Genomic DNA, 21,579 nt, shown 5'->3' on the forward strand with positions numbered 1-21,579 from the left:
AATTAAAATTAATATACATACAACTGCATTCATTGATATAACAATTTTTTCCCTAACCCTCACCAAATGGAAAAACTGCTTCGAGCAAGTAATGCCCAAATGGTGGGAAAAACACCTGAATAGCAAATGATTAAAAGAATATTCTTAGCTGGCAAAAGCCAAAAAAAAAAAAAAAGCGGCTTAAAAACGATGTCGTGTCCCTCATAATTACCATGGAACATGTCACCTACAGTTCCCCATCCAAACATATCCTTACAGAAACCGGACTCTCATGATCTTGAACAGAGAGGCTCTTCTGCTATAGTCTCCAACAATGGCTTCTTCGATCTGCACATAGATAACCTGTGGATGAACTCCGGCCTTGAGAATTCTTCAATTTCATCCAACTCTAACTTCACCGGCGACAGCGACTCCATCGCCGCCATATCATCACTTTCTTTCTCTTCCACGTTGTTATTATTATAACTCTCCGGCAAGACTCTCACTCTTCCACCACTAACCTTCTTCATGGCGGCGTTCGTCGTGAGCAACAACGCGCCCATATCGGCGGCGGTCACCATAGAGTTAAGCCTCTTCATAGGGAACATCACGTACACGTTGGAAAACTCGAGCTCTTCATCAGCGGTGAGCGCAGAAAACCGCCGTCCGATCTGAAGAGAACGCGCGTTCACTGCAAAATAGTTCGGCTTCTCTAGCATCAGCTCGGCGGCTCTGATCGGAGATCGAAGTTCCTTGATTTGACCGCCGGGAAAGATCACCTTGATGGCTCTCAAATTCTTACTTCCAGGGGTTGAAAGAGTGCAGGAAACATAGTTCCCCATGATCAACAAACAAATTCTGTAACTGTTTTAAGCGTTAGACAGATGAAAAAAGATAGATCAAAATGGTTCTCGTGGCTGAGAATTGAGAATATCGTTGTTCTTGTTGAGTTTGAATGCGGGTAGGTCTATATATATGGATATAGAGGGAAGAAGTGAGGAAGAAGAAGGGAAAAAGTCTAAAGAGGAATTGTCAGAGGAGACAGTTGTAAGTGATTATAAGGTTGACAATTTGTGATTGGAGGCCGCGTAGGAATGAGAAAGCGTGATACGGAAGTGGGGTTTTTGAATTTTTTTTTAAATTGAATTTATTATTGACTTAATTTTTAATGTTATGAAGAAGAGAATAGGAAGCTACGTCCGTGCATTAAAAAAAATATTTTGTATTTTGTGATTGGTGATTTGGAATTTTGAATTGGCAGCACTATCAAGCTTATGAATATGATCTGTTCCACTATGATTAGTTACATGTACGTATACGCGTTGGTTTCTCAACTGAATTATTTATGACAATGGATGGATTTAGATTTTTATAATCATGAATTAGTAAACGGATATGAGAGAAACAAAAATAATTCTATAAAGAAAATAAATAAACCTAATTCATTTATGTATGTATTTTTAAGGTATACTACTTTCGCCTTCAAAGATAAGCAATCATTTTAACCATTCCTACTTTCTTATAATAATTATACTTTTAAATTGAAAAATTTGGACTGATTAAGATGCTTCTGTGAATTGTGACCAATCAGTCATTTTTCCTTTAATATAATGATTTTATCATTCAATGAAAGGCAATTAAAAAAATGTCATAAATGCTTCTTGAAAATAAAACATCAAATGAATGTGGCATAAATGATAGTGATTTGAGCCCATTAAGCATCATTCTAGTGAGAGATTCTTGAAAATGTGTATAAAAAAGCATCTTCTCAAAAAGAATAATCTTTTAAATGACACTCTAATTTTTCTAGAGATTAGTCGCACGGTTGTAAAATTATTTTAAAATCTCATATTCTTTATTCAAGTTGTCAATTATTGCTAGTCATTTGATAGTTATTTATTGTTGTTTAATTGATAGCTGAATAAAATTTCACTAACAATTACTTCATCCGTTTTTATTTATAAGAGAAAAAATTATATTATACAATTTAAAAAAATTAATTAACTATTTTAATTATGCATGAAAATAAAAGAATTAAACTATAATATCATTAATCTTGTTAATTAAGAATTTATTAATTATTTCTTATGACAATAAATGATAAAATTATGATGGGTAATTTAGCAAGTTTGAAATAAATTCCTATTGAAAAAAAATGTAATTTTGCTTATATAAAAAAATTAAAATAATAGTTTCTCCTATAAATAAAAATGGAGGGAATTTTAAACAGTAATTGACAACTTCAAAAATAATAAAACAAATTGACAACTTAAATAAAGATCATGGGACTTTGGAATTAGTTTGTCATTTTCTCTATATGACTTTTATATATTTATATTTACTGTGTAATACTCTTCTAATCTTGCATATAACTCACTTCCAATATATTTTATTAAAATTAAGAAGAATTTTAAAAATTACTAATTCTATCTAAAAAAGTTAATAAGTTGTCATTTACCCGATTAAATATATATACTTTGACAATATAAAAATTTAATAATGTGACTTATGCATAAAATAAAAAAAATTCTCTTCACCTATAAATAAGATCACAGAGTACCTCATTGTGATTTTCGTTCCCATGAGTATATATCATTGCGCTCACATGTGTGCTTTTTTCTTTTTCTTTTTCTGAGTTAAGACTTAAGAGGTTGATCACATGAACTTTAAGACTAAAAGCGCATGACATATAAATTGTTGGTTATGGAATTAATGTATGCAAGTAAGTTCACATGTATGATTGGCCCAAGATTTTTTTGTTAAATTTTGATGGCTCAAATTATTTTGTTTTAAATTAAAGCTAACTGGGAGTGTTAATTAGATTTTTGAACGTCAATACTCCAAACTCAACAAGTCTAACATTTAATTATATCTCACAATATTTTTTGAGATATGGGAAATATTTTCTATTAAAATTATCCTACTAGTCAATGCAGTAACTTAAATAAATGATAAATTGTTGAAGAAATTAAAGAAACAATCACAAATATATTATCCAAAGTATATTTATTATTCATAGAAAGTGTCTGCTTCTAAATTTTAATGTGGATTCCTTTCACGAGTGTGTTATACTTCAGGCAGCTTTGGTCCCACAATCGAATTTAATTTTATATTTTGTCCTATTGATAATGACACTCTATCAGTAAACGGATCTAAGAGAAACAAAAATAATTCTATAAAGAAAATAAATAGACCTAATTCATTTACGTATGTATTTTTAAGGTATACTACTTTCGTTTTCAAAGATAAGCAATCATTTTAACCATTCCTACTTTCTTATAATAATTATACTTTTAATTGAAAAATTTGGACTGATTAAGATGCTTCTGTGAATTGTGATCAATCATTCATTTTCCTTTAATTTAATGATTTTATCATTCAATGAAAGGCAATAAAGAAAAAAAAATGTCATAAATGCTTCTTGAAAATAAAATATCAAATGAGTATGGTACAAATGATAGTGATCTAAGCCCATTAAATTAAAATAAAATATATTGAAAGTGTGTATAAAAAAGCATCTCCTGAAAAAGCATAACCCCTTAAATAACACTCTAATTTCTTTAGAGACTAGTTATACGGTTGTAAAATTATTCTAAAATTTCATATTCTTTATTTAAGTTGTCAATTATTATTACTCATTAGATAGTTATTTATTGTTGTTTAATTGTTAGCTGAACAAAATTTCACTAACAACTACTTCATTCGTTTCTATTTGTAGAAGAAAAAACTGTATCACATAATTTAAGAAAATCGATTAACTATATTAATTGTATCTGAAAATAAAAGAATTGAATTACAATACCTTTCATTAATTATGTTAATCAAGCATTCCTTACTTGTTTGTTATGATTATAAATGATAAAATTATGAGGGGTAATTTAGAAAGTTTGTAATAAATCTCTATTGAAAAAATGTGATTTAACTTATATAAAAAAAAAAGTAGTAGTTTCTTTCATTGTTTTAAAAATCAGACCAAACTGGTCGGCTTAACTGGGAACCGGCTCTTGGTCTGGTTTAGTTGACCTCTCAAAATCAGCCATAATGAAATCAATCAATAACTAAAAAAATTGGTCAAAAACCAAAAAAATTAGTTGAAAACCGGATTGCTTTCCTTAAAAACTAGATTGAATTAATTAAAATTTTAAAAAATTTAATTTAAAAATTAATTAAAATAAAGAATAGCTAAGAATAATTAATATTAATCATATATTCATCAACTATAAATTATTTTACCAAGTACTTATTAATATTTTTTAAAAAATATAAATATTTGCATGTACTTCTTATTTAATTGTGATGCATGAATTACAAATATATTAATTTAATATCAACCTAGTCAACAACAGTTTGACCACAGTTGAATTAATGAACTCTGAACCAATGGTTAGTTCGGTTCAATAATCAGTCTGATTTTTAAAACCTTAGTTCCTCCTATAAATAAAAATGATGGGAGTATTAAGTAGTAATTGACAACTTCGGTATTAATAAAACAAATTGACAACTTAAATAAAGATCATGGAACTTTGGAATTATTTTGTCATTTTCTATATATGACTTTTATATATTTATATTTACTATGTGATACTCTTTCGATCTTATGTATAAGTCACTTGCAATATATTTTACTAGAATTAAGGAGAATATTAAAACCTATTAATTCTGTATAAAAATTTAATAAGTTCTCATTTACCCTATTAAATATATATTTTTTGACAATATGTTCTCTCTCTAATATTTAATGTAGGGTAAAAAAATTATGATAAAAATTTAATAATGTGACTTATATATAAGATAAAAAAAATTCTCTTCACCTAAAAATAATACCAGTCAGTTTTGTTCCCATGAGTATATCATTGCGCTCACATGTGTGCTTTTTTGCTTTTTCTTTTTCTGAGTTAAGACTTAAGAGGTTGATCACATGAGCTTTAAGACTAAAAGAGCGTGACACGTAAATTGTTGGTTAGGGAATTAATGGATGCAATTAAGTTCACATGTATGGTTGGCCAAAGATTTTTTTTTTTTTTTTTGAAAAAAAAGGTTTCGCGCATGTTGCATTAAGCGTTAAATTTTGATGGCTCAAATTATTTTGTTTTAAATTAAGACTAACTAGGAGTGTTAATTAGATTTTTAACCTCAATACTCCAAACTCAACAAGTCTAACATTTAATTACACAATATATTTTTTTAGATATGAGAAATATTTTCTATTAAAATTATCCTACAAGTCAATGCAGTAACTTAACTAAATGATAAATTGTAGAAGAAATTAAAGAAACAATCAGAAATATATTATCCAAAGTATATTTATTATTCATAGAAAGTGTCTCCTTATAATTTAATGTGGATTCCCTTCACGGGTGTGTTATACTTCAGGCAGCTTTGGTCCCACAAGCGAATTTAATTTTATATTTTATTCTGTTGATAATGATGCTATATCAGAAACAAATAATATAATGATAAAAAATAGTAAATTCAAATTTGGAATTTTTAGGAAGTAAGAGTGCAAAGTCTCAAATGTGTAAATTAATAATAGTTAAATCCTTGATAATTTTGTTTTTGTAATAATGAGGTGTAAACTTTAATTTAGATAATTGCAAACACAAATTCTATAAATCTATAGTTACAATTATAATTGAAAGAGAGAACAACATTTAAGCCATCTTAAGAGAATTTATTGCAATAAAGACCAGTCAATTTTATATCGTATATTGTTCATAAAAATATGTATATGTTGTTATTAAAAACCGAACCTTAATTTGTTAAATTTCTAAAAAATCCCTAACAAAAAATATAAATTAAAGTTTAGCTTTTAACAATAACATATTAAAAAATATAAAGCATTTTTTGAGAAGTTGGATGTTTAAAAATATAAAATATTTTTAGTCTTTCGAAATATAATCATTGTCTTTTTTAAAAAAGTGGCCATATTGATAAATAACTTTATATTTATTGTAAGGCTAGTTTGAAAATAAGTAATTACTTTACTAGGGGTGAGATTCTGTTAAAAATGTCTTATATTTTTTAACAGAGGGAGTATATGTGTTTTCACAAAAATAATATTCGATGCAAAACTATTAGGCCTTTATTACGATTAATTCTTTTAAGAGGATCCTAAATGTTATTCTCTTGAACTTAAATATCTTATTTTTAATTAAAATTTATTTATCTATTATAATTATTTAAATTGATATTTATAATTAATATTTTTAAAAAAATTATCAGTAACTTAACTGTCATTAATTTTTATTTTTAAAACTTACATTCTCCCAAAATTTTAATGAAAATGGAAATTGTGCTTCAAGATCAACTAGGACTTATTATATCTTACAAGTGAATCCAATAATTTGCATATATTTTTTTCTACTTCAATTAGACGTGAACACCTTTTGTTGTCGGCAAATCATAAATGGGAGAGGGTGCAAGTTTGCGCGTTCCCCGTTGAACGCTTTTTATATGAATTGTTAGGCGGTAGAAAGTTCACGGAATTGGTTTTGGTGCTCGCGGTGATAAGCACCGGAGGATTTAATTTTTTTTTTATTTTTTGTATTATATTATAAAATATTATTTTAGGGAATACAGATTTTAATTAAAATAAAGACAATCTTTTAATTATTATTTTACAAAAAACAAAATTATCAATTAAAAATTATAAATCTAAAACTTTAAATTCGAATTGTTTAAATAGTTCAAATCCCATCATAGTGATAAGCAATTATTTATCACCGAAATTGAAATCAAACTCAAATTGAAGCAAGTGGTAATTTTTTTTATTTAAGCAAGTTGTTAGATCTGGCTTCTAATGTTCATAATTGAAACAAGCATAATTGAGAGGGTCTACTATTTCCTCTATAAATCCATACTATAATAAGGCAAAAAATGCTTTTGTTGTTGCTTTGAAAGAAAAGTGATGTCCTTTTATAGGATAATTTCTTTGAAAGTTATCTTTATTTTGCCTTTATTTTTCACCTTTTAATTAATCTTCTCCCACCCTAACAAGAAACTCAACATATCTCAAGTTTCAAGCTCAAGTCTCAATTCATCTTTTTATTTGGTAATGATATGATAGAAGATAACTTACAATAAAAGCAATAAGATTTCAAGAGTAATAATAAGATATTATCATACATTCATTCAAGTTACAATAAAATGACGCTATTTGCCAAAAAAAAAACACACACATTAAATAATATAATATAATTTATTTTGAACTTCATGTAATGCAAAGGCTGCTTCTAATCTAATTAATTAATTTAATAATACAATTTATCAACATTGACGATGTTTTCATAATATAATATTAGGATAAGTTTTTACTTTGGGGGGAGCATAACCATTTGGAGGAGAGGGTTGAGCACAAAATAAGGAAGTGAATGAATGAATTTAAAAATTGAGTGATTGAATCTCAGGTGTGCTGAGCAACAAGCGTGCATGTGATGTGAATTCAAGGGGTTGAACAAGAAGGGAGGCGTAACATTATTGTTGTAATATTATTTAGAAAAAATTAATCATTTAATCTCTGTAATTTTGACTTAATTATAATTTAGTCCCTAAATTTTAACTCATTATAACTCAATTTCTGAAATTTTGACTCAACTCCTTGAACTTTGCCTTTTATAGTTTAATCCTTAAAGTTTTAACCTCTTAAATATTGGTCCCTATGTTTAAAAAAATAAAATTATAAAAATTAATAATATTTTAAAATTTATTACTAATATCTTAAATTACTAAACCATTTTAATATTTATAAATATTAAAAGTTCAAAATATTTTTAATTTTTATAATTTTATTTTTTTAAATATAGGGACCAATATTTAAGAGGTTGAAATTTCAAGGACTAAACTGTAAGAGGTAAAGTTCAGACACTAATTTATAATCTAGTCAAAACTTCAGGAACTGTGCTATAAAGAGTCAAAGTTTAGGGATTAAGTTACAACTAGATCAAAACTATAAGGACTAAATGATTAATTTTTTCTATTATTTATTATTATGTTGAAAAAGTCGGTAACAAGCGTGTCAGTTATATTCCGTCTAAGAGGAGGGAAAATGATAATACAATTCTACTAAAATATATATTTTTAATTACCTTTCTGATATTAATAATTTTAGATTAAATGATTAAATTATCTTTTTTAAATAAAAAACAATGACTTTAAGTAAAAAGTATTGATTTTTTATTTAATTTTAGTAATTTATAAAATAAAAGTTATAATTATATAAATAAAAGTTATGATTGACTATTTTTAGAACTTGAATTTCAATAATAAAAAAAATTTTATATGAGAAGTTGTGATTTTTTGTTTAATTTGTGTAATTCAAAGAATCAAAGTTGTATGATTGATTAAATAAAAGTTGTGATTAATTATTTTTCAAACTTGAATTTCAATGATAAAAAAAATTCATGTGGAAAGATATAATTTTTTATGTAATTTTTGTAATTTACAGGATTAAAGTTTTGATTGATTAAATAAAAATTATGATTGGAACTGATTATTTTTTAAACTTATTTATCAATCATAAAAGAAATTTTATGAGAAAAGTTATGATTTTTTATTTAATTTTTATGATTCATTAAAAAAATTGTAATTGAAAAAATGAAGTCACATCTATTATTTTTATTTTAAACAAGAAGTAATTTAATTATTTAATTTAAAATTATTAATATTAAAAAGGTATCCAAAAACTTTAAAAAATTATGATATTTTAAGATATATTATTCATATGTTTTGGTAAGATTTTATTATCATTCTACGTTAAAAGAGAAGAAAAATAACCAAATCATTGTGAACATTTTTCGAGTCAATATATGGGACACTTTCTTTTGGGAGAGTTATGTCACGGATGATATTTCCGTGACCGTGTAAAGACCAAGATAATGAACGGACCGCTGGTTAGCCTCGCACAATATGGGTAAAGGGGGCGACATTAGCATTGGGGGTGTTCTGCCTCAGTCTTCGGACTGTGTGCACAACTGGTCGGGGGCTAGTGCCGCCTCCCTGATGAGCCCATGGCAGGGCGAAACCAGTGTGATCCGTACGTGGTAAGGCTTGTCCTGAGGATTATGGGGTCCTCCAGGACGCCGCACGGGCGCCGTGTGCTGCGCCAGACTCTCAGCCCGTGACAGAGTGGTATCAGAGCAGGATGTACTTTACTGCCGTGTGCGCGTGGGGTCCCACGTTGGGACTGGTCGGCCTCGGCACCGCTCCAGAAAGGCCTCCGAGCAGGTGGGTCCAAAAGTGGGGACTCGGGCGGGATGGTTGGCCGTTGTCGACTCCACTCCTGTTGGCTCGCGGGTGCGAGTGGGTCCGAAGAGTGCAGGACTCGGGTGGCCACTCAGCAAGTAAGCTGGTGTGTTTGTGGCAGTACTGTACGTACGATCCTTGGGCGAAGTCGTTCTCCCCTAGCACGAGGGCGTGCTAGATTGGGTGTGGGAGAATGTCACGGATGATATTTCCGTGACCGTGTAAAGACCAAGATAATGAACGGACCGCTGGTTAGCCTCGCACAATATGGGTAAAGGGGGCGACATTAGCATTGGGGGTGTTCTGCCTCAGTCTTCGGACTGTGTGCACAACTGGTCGGGGGCTAGTGCCGCCTCCCTGATGAGCCCATGGCAGGGCGAAACCAGTGTGATCCGTACGTGGTAAGGCTTGTCCTGAGGATTATGGGGTCCTCCAGGACGCCGCACGGGCGCCGTGTGCTGCGCCAGACTCTCAGCCCGTGACAGTTAGCTCTGTTTAAGATTATTCAGCATTGTCAAAGTCAGACCAAACCGGTTGATTTGACCAAAGCCAGCCATATGCTCACATGACTAGTTTCAATAGCTTGGGACACCGCGGAATCGGTAAAAATGCGAACCAACCGAAAAGCAATTTTTGAAATGATTTTTCTTATTATTATTTTTAAAAAAGTTCTCAATAACTCAAAACTTTGTTATTTTGTGTTTTTATTTGTTTTTTATTGATTTTTTATAATGTTATTTATGTATTTGGTAACTGGTGGTTCTGGCTACTCATAAAATTAGTTTGCATTGATTTGGTTGAACAATTAATCATAGTGTCTTTGGTATCTTAATTATTTGAAAGGGGAAATAAATGCTTCTATTGTTGATGTGATCGATCGATTTTTTTTTTGTCCAATTCAATGCTCAGTTTGGTTCTAAAAACATGATGATCTAATATCAAGTACAGTATTAAAAAAAAAAAACCATAAGAACCAAATATTGTTTAAAGTAAATCATCATTCGTCACCCTCTATACATGAATGAATCTAATATCAGATATATAATTTGCTCTGCTCTCTTTTAAACTTAATTAAGATATCAATATTATTAATAAAATGAAAATACGATTTAATATGCTATGAAACTTCAAGGAATATTAATATTCCCTTTGTTAATGACATCTCATTTTCTTTGGAGGCCACTTGCTGCCAAAGCAAGCACGCTTTATAATTTTTAATAATATATTTCTCAACTATATAACATATATATTTCACACTGTTGGACTTCCCTATGAGAACATATATATTTCACACTGTTGGACTTCCAATTGCTTAATTCAGGTCTCTTTCTTTCATATATTCCTTTAATAATAATGCGAGTCATCCGCGCATACATGAACTTAAATTCCATTTTCCCTTACTATACCAAAAAAAAAATTCCATTTTCCCTTATGGATTATAAAATTAATAGATATAAATATATACTTTTTATATAAGTTATTTGACCAATGTAAACAATCACTTTTCACTTGGGAAATACCACGTATGAAAAATGAATAGAAGAAGTGCAAAATGTTAACTTATCAAAATGTAACTGCCTCTACTTTTCACACTATTTCATTTTCAATCAGTTTGAAATTTAGGTATAAAAATACATCTTTGCATTTGATTTTGCAAATGCTTGTGTAAAAGATAAATAAATTGCATAAAATGATTGATAATTTCACACTTACCCATGTATAATTTTATATTATGTTTGTATAGTTATATTCATGGACTGAAATAAAATCATGGGTAAAAGTGTATATTTATCCTTGATATATTTCTTGAGAAGGACCCAATACTTTAAAGTTTTTGTTGAAGCAATTTTGTTCTTAAATTATTAAAACAAAACATTTTTACCTTTTTTTTGTCAAATTTTTTAATAGTCAAGATTAGAATTTCAATGGAAAGGACAAAGATGCTTTGTTTTAATAATTTTAAGGATAAAATTGCTCCACCAAAAACTTTAAAGTATTGGGTGCTCCTTGAAAAATACATCAGGAGCAAAAATGCATTTTAATCTTAAAATGATTCACTCAAGTTAAAAAGGTTTTTAGAAGAAGGATGGTTAATAAAAAAAAAAAATTAGTAATCAACACATTACTTAGATCAAAGGGTGGAAGTTGAGGAAATTTAGGAAAAACTACTATAGCAAATAACTTAAAAAATTGATATGTGTAACTAAAAGAAAACTGTCATCATTTGCCTATAAAATAGGAAGCAAGACACACATACGTGAGCTTTCCAAATCCAATCAACTCAACACCTCTCCAAATCCAAATTTAGATATAGTTCGTCTAGACCAGCATGCATCATAAATCTAGCATTTTTCTTCTGTTTTTCTGTATTACTCCATCTCTTCTCCTTTATTTTTAATTATTTATATTTGGGGAAATTGTGGCAAAATATCTAGATAACTCACTATTTGATTTAGAAATCAGGTGTGTCTCGTATTGTTTGAGGACACATTCCTTAGTTAGCATAATTTTCGTCAAACTTCATGCGAAACTTGACTCATGGTATTATTATTATTAACGATATTTTAAATCTCATCATTTTAATTGATGCTAATCATCTGGGAATTGTTGACACTCTTTCTGGGAATTAACAGTGCTGCTGCTTAATTAAATTGAACCAATTAACATGATTGCTCTTTAATTTATGGGTAATTAAAAAAGGTCAATAACATGGTTACCATGAAACTTCTAAGATCAAGCCTGGCAAACGAGAAACTTCATGATTTTAATATTCCTCCGCTAATAAATTCCGTACGGTGTTGGACTGTCAATCATTTGAAGCTAACTAGATTCTTCCGATTATTATTTTAATATGAGGTTCCGTTTGATAATCGAATATATGCTCGAAAGAAACAAAAGGGAAAATAAAATATAATTACATTAGAACAATAATACTGTCTTGTATGTAATAAATATGTTTAAACTCATAGATTGAAGAATGAGCTGTCAGCCAGAGATTTTTCATCAAAAATATTATCAAATTAAACCAAGCACACGCTGAAGTGTTCCCTGGTTAATGTTTTTTTTTTTTTTGGTTCCCACCATCACCGACCATTAATCACAGATATGATGGAAATTTCATGTCTCTTTCCTATTCATTCATTGATTCTTTATAATTTAATGAGTTAATTTTGCTGGTTTAAGTTGCACTTTCCTACATGTAGGACTTTGATCACTTCTCCCTACTCAGGATAGGGGTTGTTTGATTCAATTGATCAAAAATATCGAATTAATTTATCTTAAAGTCTTAGGTTCAAATTTTAAAAATATGCAGCCACTTATTGAAGGCATCCTTAAAGTACCATTGAGGTTGTTGTTGGTAAAAATAGTCCTATATAACAAGGATCTAGACTAAATTGAGCAAAAAGTGATAATACTTTCAGATTTTTCAGATACGAGTGAGATGGAATAAAAACATTAAGTATTTTCCCTTCCATGGAATAATGGAATTAGAATGGAGTGGAGAGGGATAAAATAACATTCTATTTTCCCAGTTTATAATGACATCTTAAATCATTCTTAACCATCCTAACCTTACCTTTTTTTTTTTACTTTTTTTAATTGCTCATATGTATCATCTTATTGGAGGTAATTTTATTCGAAATATGATCAGTTACTAAATATGAACACCTTTCTTTTAAATATTAGTTCATCACATTGTGAGGTATTAGTCTTTTCTACTATATCCAACACCCATTATTATTATTTTTTTGCTGACTCTATCCAATTTCAAGATTAATTATGGAATGGTTTAAAATAAATAACATTGTTATAAATTATTCTCATCATTGTCACTCTCTCCTCTTCATATTTTAAAATTGAAAAAATATAAGTATAATCAATTTCATTTCATTACTTTTATTATAATTATCAAACGAAACGGTTCCTTCTCCTAATAAAACTTGGTTAAGTCATAATCAAATGTGGTTAACTTGTTTGATGAGAACATTCATATCATAGTCATCATCATGCATGCATAAATTGTTCTAATCTGCCGGGAAATATAATATATCTGCTCTCTTAACGTACAGAAAAATTAAATTAGAATATCTATGACACGAAAATATGATATAATATGCTATGAAACTTCAAGGAATATTAATATTCCTTTTGTGATGACATCTCATTTTCCATGGTGGCCACTTCCTGCTAAAACAAGCACGCTTTATAATTTTAATAATATATTCCACACCTACACAAACACTGCAACAGGTTGGAATTATTAGGGATGCACAAAGGGCTGGGTTTATCCAATAAAATATGATTTATTGCCAATAAAAATTAATTTAGTTAATAATAATGTGATTCATCTCATAAAGACATGAGTTTAAATTTCATTACTGCTAATTTGAGAAATTTGTTGGAGGATAATTTATTAAAATTATGTACACGCACACACATATAATATAAGCTCCTAACATCGTAATGGCTAGTGCAAACATTCTGTGCATGCGCGTGTGTAAGAGATAAACAAATTGACCAAAATGGCAAACTCAAACAAACCCCTAATAGTTTTACTTTTTTGGTTACAAGGAAAAAGGGGAAGAACTCTTAGGAAGTACCAATGAGGTCAAAACAAAGTAAATTATTGCAATTTTGGAGCGGATTTTAGTGTGTGTTTGGATTAAAAAATTAACAATTGAGATTAGGATTCAACTAATGTTAGAAAAAAAGTCATTAAATGTAATATAATTTATATTTAAATAAATTTTTTTAAAAATTAGTCAGACTTATTTGGATAATTTCATTCAAAACCTGGTTGAGATGTATAAAGGCAAAAATAGATATGAATTTTGTTATATATATTTTTACAACTAGTTTGATATTTATAGAAAAAATATTAAACTTAAAATTACAATTTTTAAAAAGAAGATTACAAATATAAATACATTGATAATAAGTCAAACATGTTAATTTTTAAAAATATAGAATTAAATGATAAAATTCAAAATATTCAATTATAAAAAGTTCAAATAAATTCATAAATCACAAAATATTCAATTCATATGATCTAGATAGATTTGATGAAGATGCCTTACCATTATCTATGCCCTCCCCATGGTCATCTACACTTTCATCTCATAAATTAAATCAATGCAATATATATTTTTTATCTCATAAATTAAAATGCATTTTTATTAAGTAAATAGATAGATGTGAAAAACATATACAACGAATTTGTGATGAGCACAAAATAATGCTTAATGTTAACATATTTAACCATTGTTTCTTTAAAAAGTGATTAAATAATTTATTTTTCCATTGTTGCTGCCATTCTTCTTGAAATTGACCTTTTTTTTTATACCATCATTGATCTTTTAGCCTCTTCTCTTGCTTTCCAATTCACCCAAAGTGCCCTACATGCTTTCTTTACTCATTCAATGAACCAAGCGTAGAGCCCTTTGCTTCCTCTATTCAACTCTCTCATTCCATAAACTAGATATGAAGATGAAAGACACGATAGTGGGAGCAAGTTGCGTTGCCTTAGACAAAAGATTGGCTAGCATTGGCGACAACGAGCACAATCTTTGATCAAATCTGGCAGAGTAAAGGAGAAGGAGGTGAAGAGCTTTGACGACTCATGAAGCAAAGCAAAGGGATGAGAGGATCGGCCACCATAATTGTGAAGACTGAAGAGAGAGAAGACTGATGAAAGCATTAAATGCTCCCACCATCTCACTGCTCAGTGTAAAAGCACCTTCAACTAGCTTTGTTGACAATGCTCATTCAAACCCCAATGTTCGTTCGATTTTATTTTGATTCAAACAAGATTTTATGGCCATTTTACCTCCAATTTAGGTTTGGGCCACCCCAACTTAGGTTGAGAATTAAACCAAACATAGCCTTAGTATTATAGCCTTTGAGTTGATGCCATAAGCAAAATTAGCAATGTAGTTAGTGCTTGAATTTACTTCTTTGCAAACATACTCGTATGTAACGTCATAATCCTTCATTAAAATGTTTCTGATACCTTGTAGAACGTTAAAAGTTGGATCATCATGAGTGTTCATAATTCCAAGAATATATAGCTTTTAAGGACAAAGTTTAATTTTCTTGAAACCCTAAAGCCAATATTAGCTGTAAACCGTCGTGCAAAGCCAATAGTTCAGCCTCCATGATTGGAATGTAACCAAACTTATTTACAAAAAGGCATATCCATCTTGCTTCATGCATGAGTGTAATGCTAGTAATTTTATACATGTGTGTGTAGTACATTTATAGTAGCTGAAACCAATACTCTTAGATTGAGGGTGCAAAATCTCAAAACTCAAGAACATTGAAGTAAAATATTAAAATTTAAAGATAAGTACGTAGTTCAAAATTTTAAGGACGTGAGTGCAAAAAAAATTATATAACAAATTTATAAATTTTCCTTAAGTGTGGAGGCATATTTGTCTCCTCACCACAACATGGCTCCATAATGATCTCATTGATGTTCTTGAGATCATTATTGATGCTCATGTGAAAATTAGAAAGCTCTACTTAGTGCTAATTCAAAACAAGTTGTACCAAAATCATTCTCTTTATAATATAATATGAGAGATATTGATATACTTAACTAAATCATCACTTTTAATCATGTTTTTTAAAAAATAAATAAATATGTTAATATGTTAATTGGTTTACTCATCAAGCATCCTGCGATGCTTTTATAAAAAAAAAAATTTATGATCCATCTTTAAAACGTAAAAAATTTATTAAATTCTGACAAGACCTAATTATATAAGTTGTTTTCTCATTTCTGCACAGTTTTTTCCGTGATATATATTCATTTAAAAAAAAAACAAAGAAAGCCCACTACTTAAATTGAACTAATTTATATTATTGTTCTTCTGGGTATTAAAAAAGGATCCAAGACATGATTATCATGAAACGTCCAAGATTAAACCTGGCAAGGGGAAGCGTCATTATGTTAATTAATATTCCTCCACTAATACTCCGTACGGTGTTGGACTGTCAATCATGTGAACCTAACCAGATTCTTCTCATTATTTCTCTCTTTTGGTCTCAACTTTGAGAGAATATGCTTGGCCAAAAAAACTTTGAGAGAATATGATGATATTTTGTTTGAAAATCCAATATATGCTCAGCAGAATGAGAAGGGAAAATAAACAAAAAATAAAAGTGCATGTATAGAAAATAATGTCTTATAAATATACGTCTAAGAAATAAGAAATAATATTATCATATTTGTCTATGATTGAGTTATCTGTAAGCCACATAATTCTTCAAAAATATTATTAAAATTAAACACACGTTGGAGTGTTTCCTTGTTAATTTCACTTTAATTAGTTTACTGGCCACCACCGACCATCAATCACAAACATGATGGAAATTTCATGTCTCTTTCCCAATGGATTCTTAATTTTTTATAATTTAATTTAATGATGAGGTAATTTTTTATAATTTAATTTAATGATGAGGTAATTTTTCTTTTCTGGCAATGATGAGGTAATTTTCCCGGTTCAATTTAAGTTGCAGTTTCTTGCGTGCACTTCCTTCCTTGCTGTTGAATTAACATATATTTATTTTTATGCCAGAAGAAAATTACGTTTTTAATTAGTTTTAAATTGGATTATCATTTGATATAATTATGAATTCGAAACATGAAATAAGAATAAAACAAGAATGAAACAGGAAATGTAAAATAACGCTTTCAGTCCTCTAATTATTTAAACTTTCAGTTTGGTTCATTAGTTTTATAAAATATCTTTTTAATTTTCTGACTTTAACACTATCAAATTCAAATGATGATTTTTTCGTATAAGTTATTATTATTTTAAAAAAATAAATTTAATGTGTCAATATCTAAACATATTTTGCTACATTTAATATTTTAACGTTGGAATTTTTTAAATTTAAACTAACAATATCATGATTATATAATTGAAAAGACATTTTATAAAATTAAGATATTAAAATAAAACATTTTTTCCTTTTGGCCAAGGAATAGAGCATAAAGCTCACGTCTTCTTTTGCTTCTCATCTTCTATTGTTTTACGGGCCAATAAAAATCTTCCTCCTTTTTATTTTTTTAATATATTATCTATACCTACAATTAATTTAAGGTAAAAAATGCTTACACGAAAATTCACAAATAATTCTAAATTTAACTATAAGTCATTTATATTCTTCAATCTCAAAACTTTCTTGCTCTATTACCTTGATATTTAGTCAATGTGTGTTGACCGTTTGTGCATATGTCGGGCCATTTTACATATTTGGCAAGCCATGTATGCTGGATCATTAGTTGAGTTAGTTTGAATATGTTACATGGCATTTTGACTCTGGGAAAAGGGTGAGGAAAAAACGAGGAGTATTGAGGCGTTTAAGTCAAGTGAAGGTTGAAACAAACTATAAACCATCTTCTGTGTTTGTCTCCATCTTATACCGAGTACGAGCTACTTCTCAAAGATGAGTACAATGTCGTAAGAAGTTCGATGGGCGATTCCACAAGTTCTTCATTAGGTATTAGTTAGAGGAGGGTTGCATTCAGAAGTCAAGGAGCTGGAGATGTATACTACCCCCTCCATTGAGGTACTATTTTTGTGGAGAAATTGCGTTGAGGTGGGCATCGTGGGTTAAGAACAATCTTAGAAGAAGGTTTTTTGGGTGTAAAAATTATAGCCATGTATGCCTTAGCACTAATCTCCCTTGATTTGAGTTTGTTTAGTCTGGGCACTGAGTGTCTAATATAAATGTTAGGATGGATACTATTTTCTCTCATAGTTAGACGATAAAATGGAGAAAATGATGTAGTAGGTTATTCTAAAATTTTTAGGTCATATTGAGAGATTGATTAAAGAGAATAAAGGGCTTTGTGGATGAGGAAGAGAGAAGGAAGAAGAGATTGATGGCATTATACATGGGTTAGATGAGACAAGGAAGAAGCTAAAGATGGTAATGGGTGCTTCAATATTATTTTGGGTGTTTCTTGGTTTCAATTGGCTTGTGTAGAAAAGTACCTAAAGTACACAAGTTGTATTTCTTGGTTTCAATTGGCTTGTGCAGAAAAGTACTTAAAGTACATAAGTTGTTTAGATATTGCTTTATTTATAAGAATGCAGTATCTTTTTGTAATGGTCAAATGGACCCTTTATGCTTTTGTTTGGGACTATTGAATATTAGATTAATTGGGACCAATGAGTATTTGGAAATTTGTAAGAAGAATTGTGTCTTCATGCATTTATTGTGGGAAATTGAAATGGGCATATCTAGCCATGTTTCTCTGCACTTGTATTTGTTATGCATTATGAATGTTGAACAACTAATTAAAGTGAACTATAATAAATTGCTATCAAAATATAATAATGAACAATAAACCTTTGAAGGTTGGCTAACAAGATAATAACATAAATCAAAATAGTTATCAAGTTATAACATACTCAAGTCTATAATGAGAACAATGCTAAATCACTTTGCCATGATAGAATTCCTGCATACAAAACATGGATGATGGCTGCATATAAAACACAAAAGAATGGTGCTAACATTAAACTTTGCCATACACAGAATGACTACATATTTTCAAATCTGGGATACATTAGAGGGTGAAGATTTGTTAATTTAGATGGTAAGGCAATTTGGTAGGCTACTAGTCCAATCCTCTTAAAAATTTGAAAAGGTCCAATATATCTTGGACTCAATTTTTAAGACTTGAGAGATCTGGCTATTCCTGTTATAGGAATAATTTTTAAAGATACATGTGCACCTTCCTCAAATTCTAGGGGCTTCCTTTTTTTAATCCATGTAACTTTTTTTTTGAGCAATTAACATCCTTTTTTATATTACCTGAAGCTGCTTAGTAGTTTCTTGCACTAATTCAGGTCCTAATAACCCTTTTTCTCCTGCATCAAACCAAGAAAAAGGTAATTTACACTTCCTACTATAAAGAGTTTTATAGGATGCCATTCCTATGCTTAATGATAACTATTGTTATATACAAGTTCTACTAATGGTAAGTATCTCTCATAATTTTCACTTTGATATGATGTATAAGACCTATGCATATCTTATAAGGTTTGAATTGTCCTTTTAAATTGATCATCTGTTTGGGAATGATAATCCATGCTAAAATTTAACTTAGTATCAAAAGCTTCTTGTAATGCTTTCCTAGAATCTTGAGGTAAGTCTAGGTCATGATCTGAAACTATACTTGCAGGTGCTTTGTGTAACTTTACTATTTCCTGAATGTACAATTGATCAAGATTTTCCAAGGAATCACTTATCCTAATAGGAAAAAAGTGAGCTGATTTAGTTAGCCTATCAACTATGACCTAAATAGTATCTTTGCCTAATTGGGCTCAGGGCAATCCAATTACAAAATTCATGGATGACATAATCTTATTTCTATTCAGGAATATCTAAAGGTTGAAGAAAAGTATAGGGCTTTTGATGTTCTATTTTTACTTTTTGATAAGTCAAACATTTACTCATAAATTCAACAATTTTCTTTTTCATTCCTGGCCACTAATACATTATTCTTATATGCTAATATATTTTTATGGATCTAGAGTGAATAGTATAATTACTTTTATATGCTTCTTCTAAACTTTTCTTTCTAAGTCTCTCTGTTTAAGGTACATAGATTCTTCCTTGGAATATAATTATTCCATCCAAAGTTTGAGAAAATCCTTTTGTGATTCACTTGATTTTGTAGAAATAAATTTTATTGTTGAGCTTGTTTAATTTAATCATTGATCACAACCTATTCTTAAAGTATTTAGTCGTATATTGTGAGGTAAGACCATCATAAAAAGTTATAGAAAGATATTATTATAGATTCTCTTGATTTTTTCAGCACCTCTTACTCTCTTTTTCTCTCGTTGCTTTCCTTTCTCATGAGGTGTGTGAGCTATTTATAGTACAAATATGGAGAATGAATGAGTGGTTGGAGGATTACCAACTCACCCAATTTGTTGTACATTCATTGTATTTATGTAACCCTCCCAAATACTCCTCAGTCCTGTATATTAGTCACATTTTAAAAACAAAATTTGATCCATTTTATAAGTCATCAGTTGATGTGATTATTTTGTTTTCAGTTAAAATTTCTAAACTATCCTTAAAAAGTAAAAAAGAAAAAGATAAAAAAATAATATTATATTATTTATTTATTTTTACCTTTTATTTGAGGGTTATATTTAAAATTTCATTTACTTTTATTTTTATATTTTTATTGTATTGATATTAATAATGTTAATAAAAATGACATATAAATATGAAGGGGGGGAGTACCATTTATCCAAGCTAATCTTTTGTTATTGTTTTTTATCTTACATCACATCACCATCATTTCCTTTTTCCTTTCTTTACCACATGTACTCTATTTGTTTTTTTTTTTTTCAAAAATGATAGAAAAGTTTTTAAAAGATAATTAATTCAATTAAGGTCTTAAAGATTGAACTATAAGAATTTATAAATTTAATTTTTAATTTTGTTGTGATAAATTTATAAGTTATTTTTTAAGTTTTAATATAGTTGAAAAATAAATAAATTTATTTTTTCTATTAAAATTTAAAGTATAAGTTACAAATTCATCATCATAAGATGGTAAAATTGAGAACCAAACTTATAAATTTTTTAAGTTTGACACTTGGGATCTAGTTGAATTAATTGATCATTTTAGGACCTATCCGTCATTCTCCCCTTTTTTTCACCCGTACTAGAAAAATGGGTAAATTGCCAAAAAAAAAAAATCCCAATGTCTCAAAATAAAAACTAAATACATCTAAAGCAATGTTTTGCAAATTTTCTAGGGAATACGTGAGTCTCAAAATTCCTAGAGGCATCATGCATTTATCCTGGCATTAAGTTATTTCATATTATCATTACTACTTTTTATCATGCATTATACTAAACATATTTATTTATATGATCCTACTTTTATATTTATATATTATTTGTACAGAATCAAAACGGAATTATTACATGTATAGATAGATATGTGTGTGTATATTGAATTATATTTATATTTTATTATGATTATCATTTTCGGAGTATGTAACACCTCATGTCCATAAGGAGTTAGCGTTGCTGCTGAAGCAACTTGCCATTGGCAATAAGAAGAGACTGTCTCTCCATGGATGTCTTATAGAATTAAAATATAAATTGAAGTAAGAATCTAGGATTTGGGCTTCATCTTTGATCACCGACACAGTATTTTGGGCCAATTTCATATCACTAATACATTACTTAAATGATACTAATAAGAGTTGGATCTAATGGAAAGAATTAGTTTTTTCACAATGTGACAAACCAAAGTTATCTCTTTTAGAAGAAGTGCTTATGTTTAGTAACTAGAGTTAAGTGTGTAGAATA

The 21,579-nt window shown here is 29.1% G+C and overlaps 1 protein-coding gene across 1 annotated transcript; it reads right to left on the minus strand.

Annotated features, from left to right (window-relative positions):
* Nucleotides 1–269: 269 nt before the first annotated feature.
* On the minus strand, nt 270–821 carry LOC129288989 (uncharacterized). Its single transcript, XM_054925824.1, has one exon. It carries the CDS (start codon nt 819–821, stop codon nt 270–272), a length of 552 nt encoding a protein of 183 aa, XP_054781799.1.
* Between the last annotated feature and the right edge of the window lie 20,758 nt (nt 822–21,579).

The sequence above is a fragment of the Prosopis cineraria genome, unplaced genomic scaffold, assembly GCF_029017545.1.
Source record: "Prosopis cineraria cultivar Desert tree isolate PC_DT_omini unplaced genomic scaffold, ASM2901754v1 PC1, whole genome shotgun sequence".
Taxonomy (NCBI): domain Eukaryota; kingdom Viridiplantae; phylum Streptophyta; class Magnoliopsida; order Fabales; family Fabaceae; genus Prosopis; species Prosopis cineraria.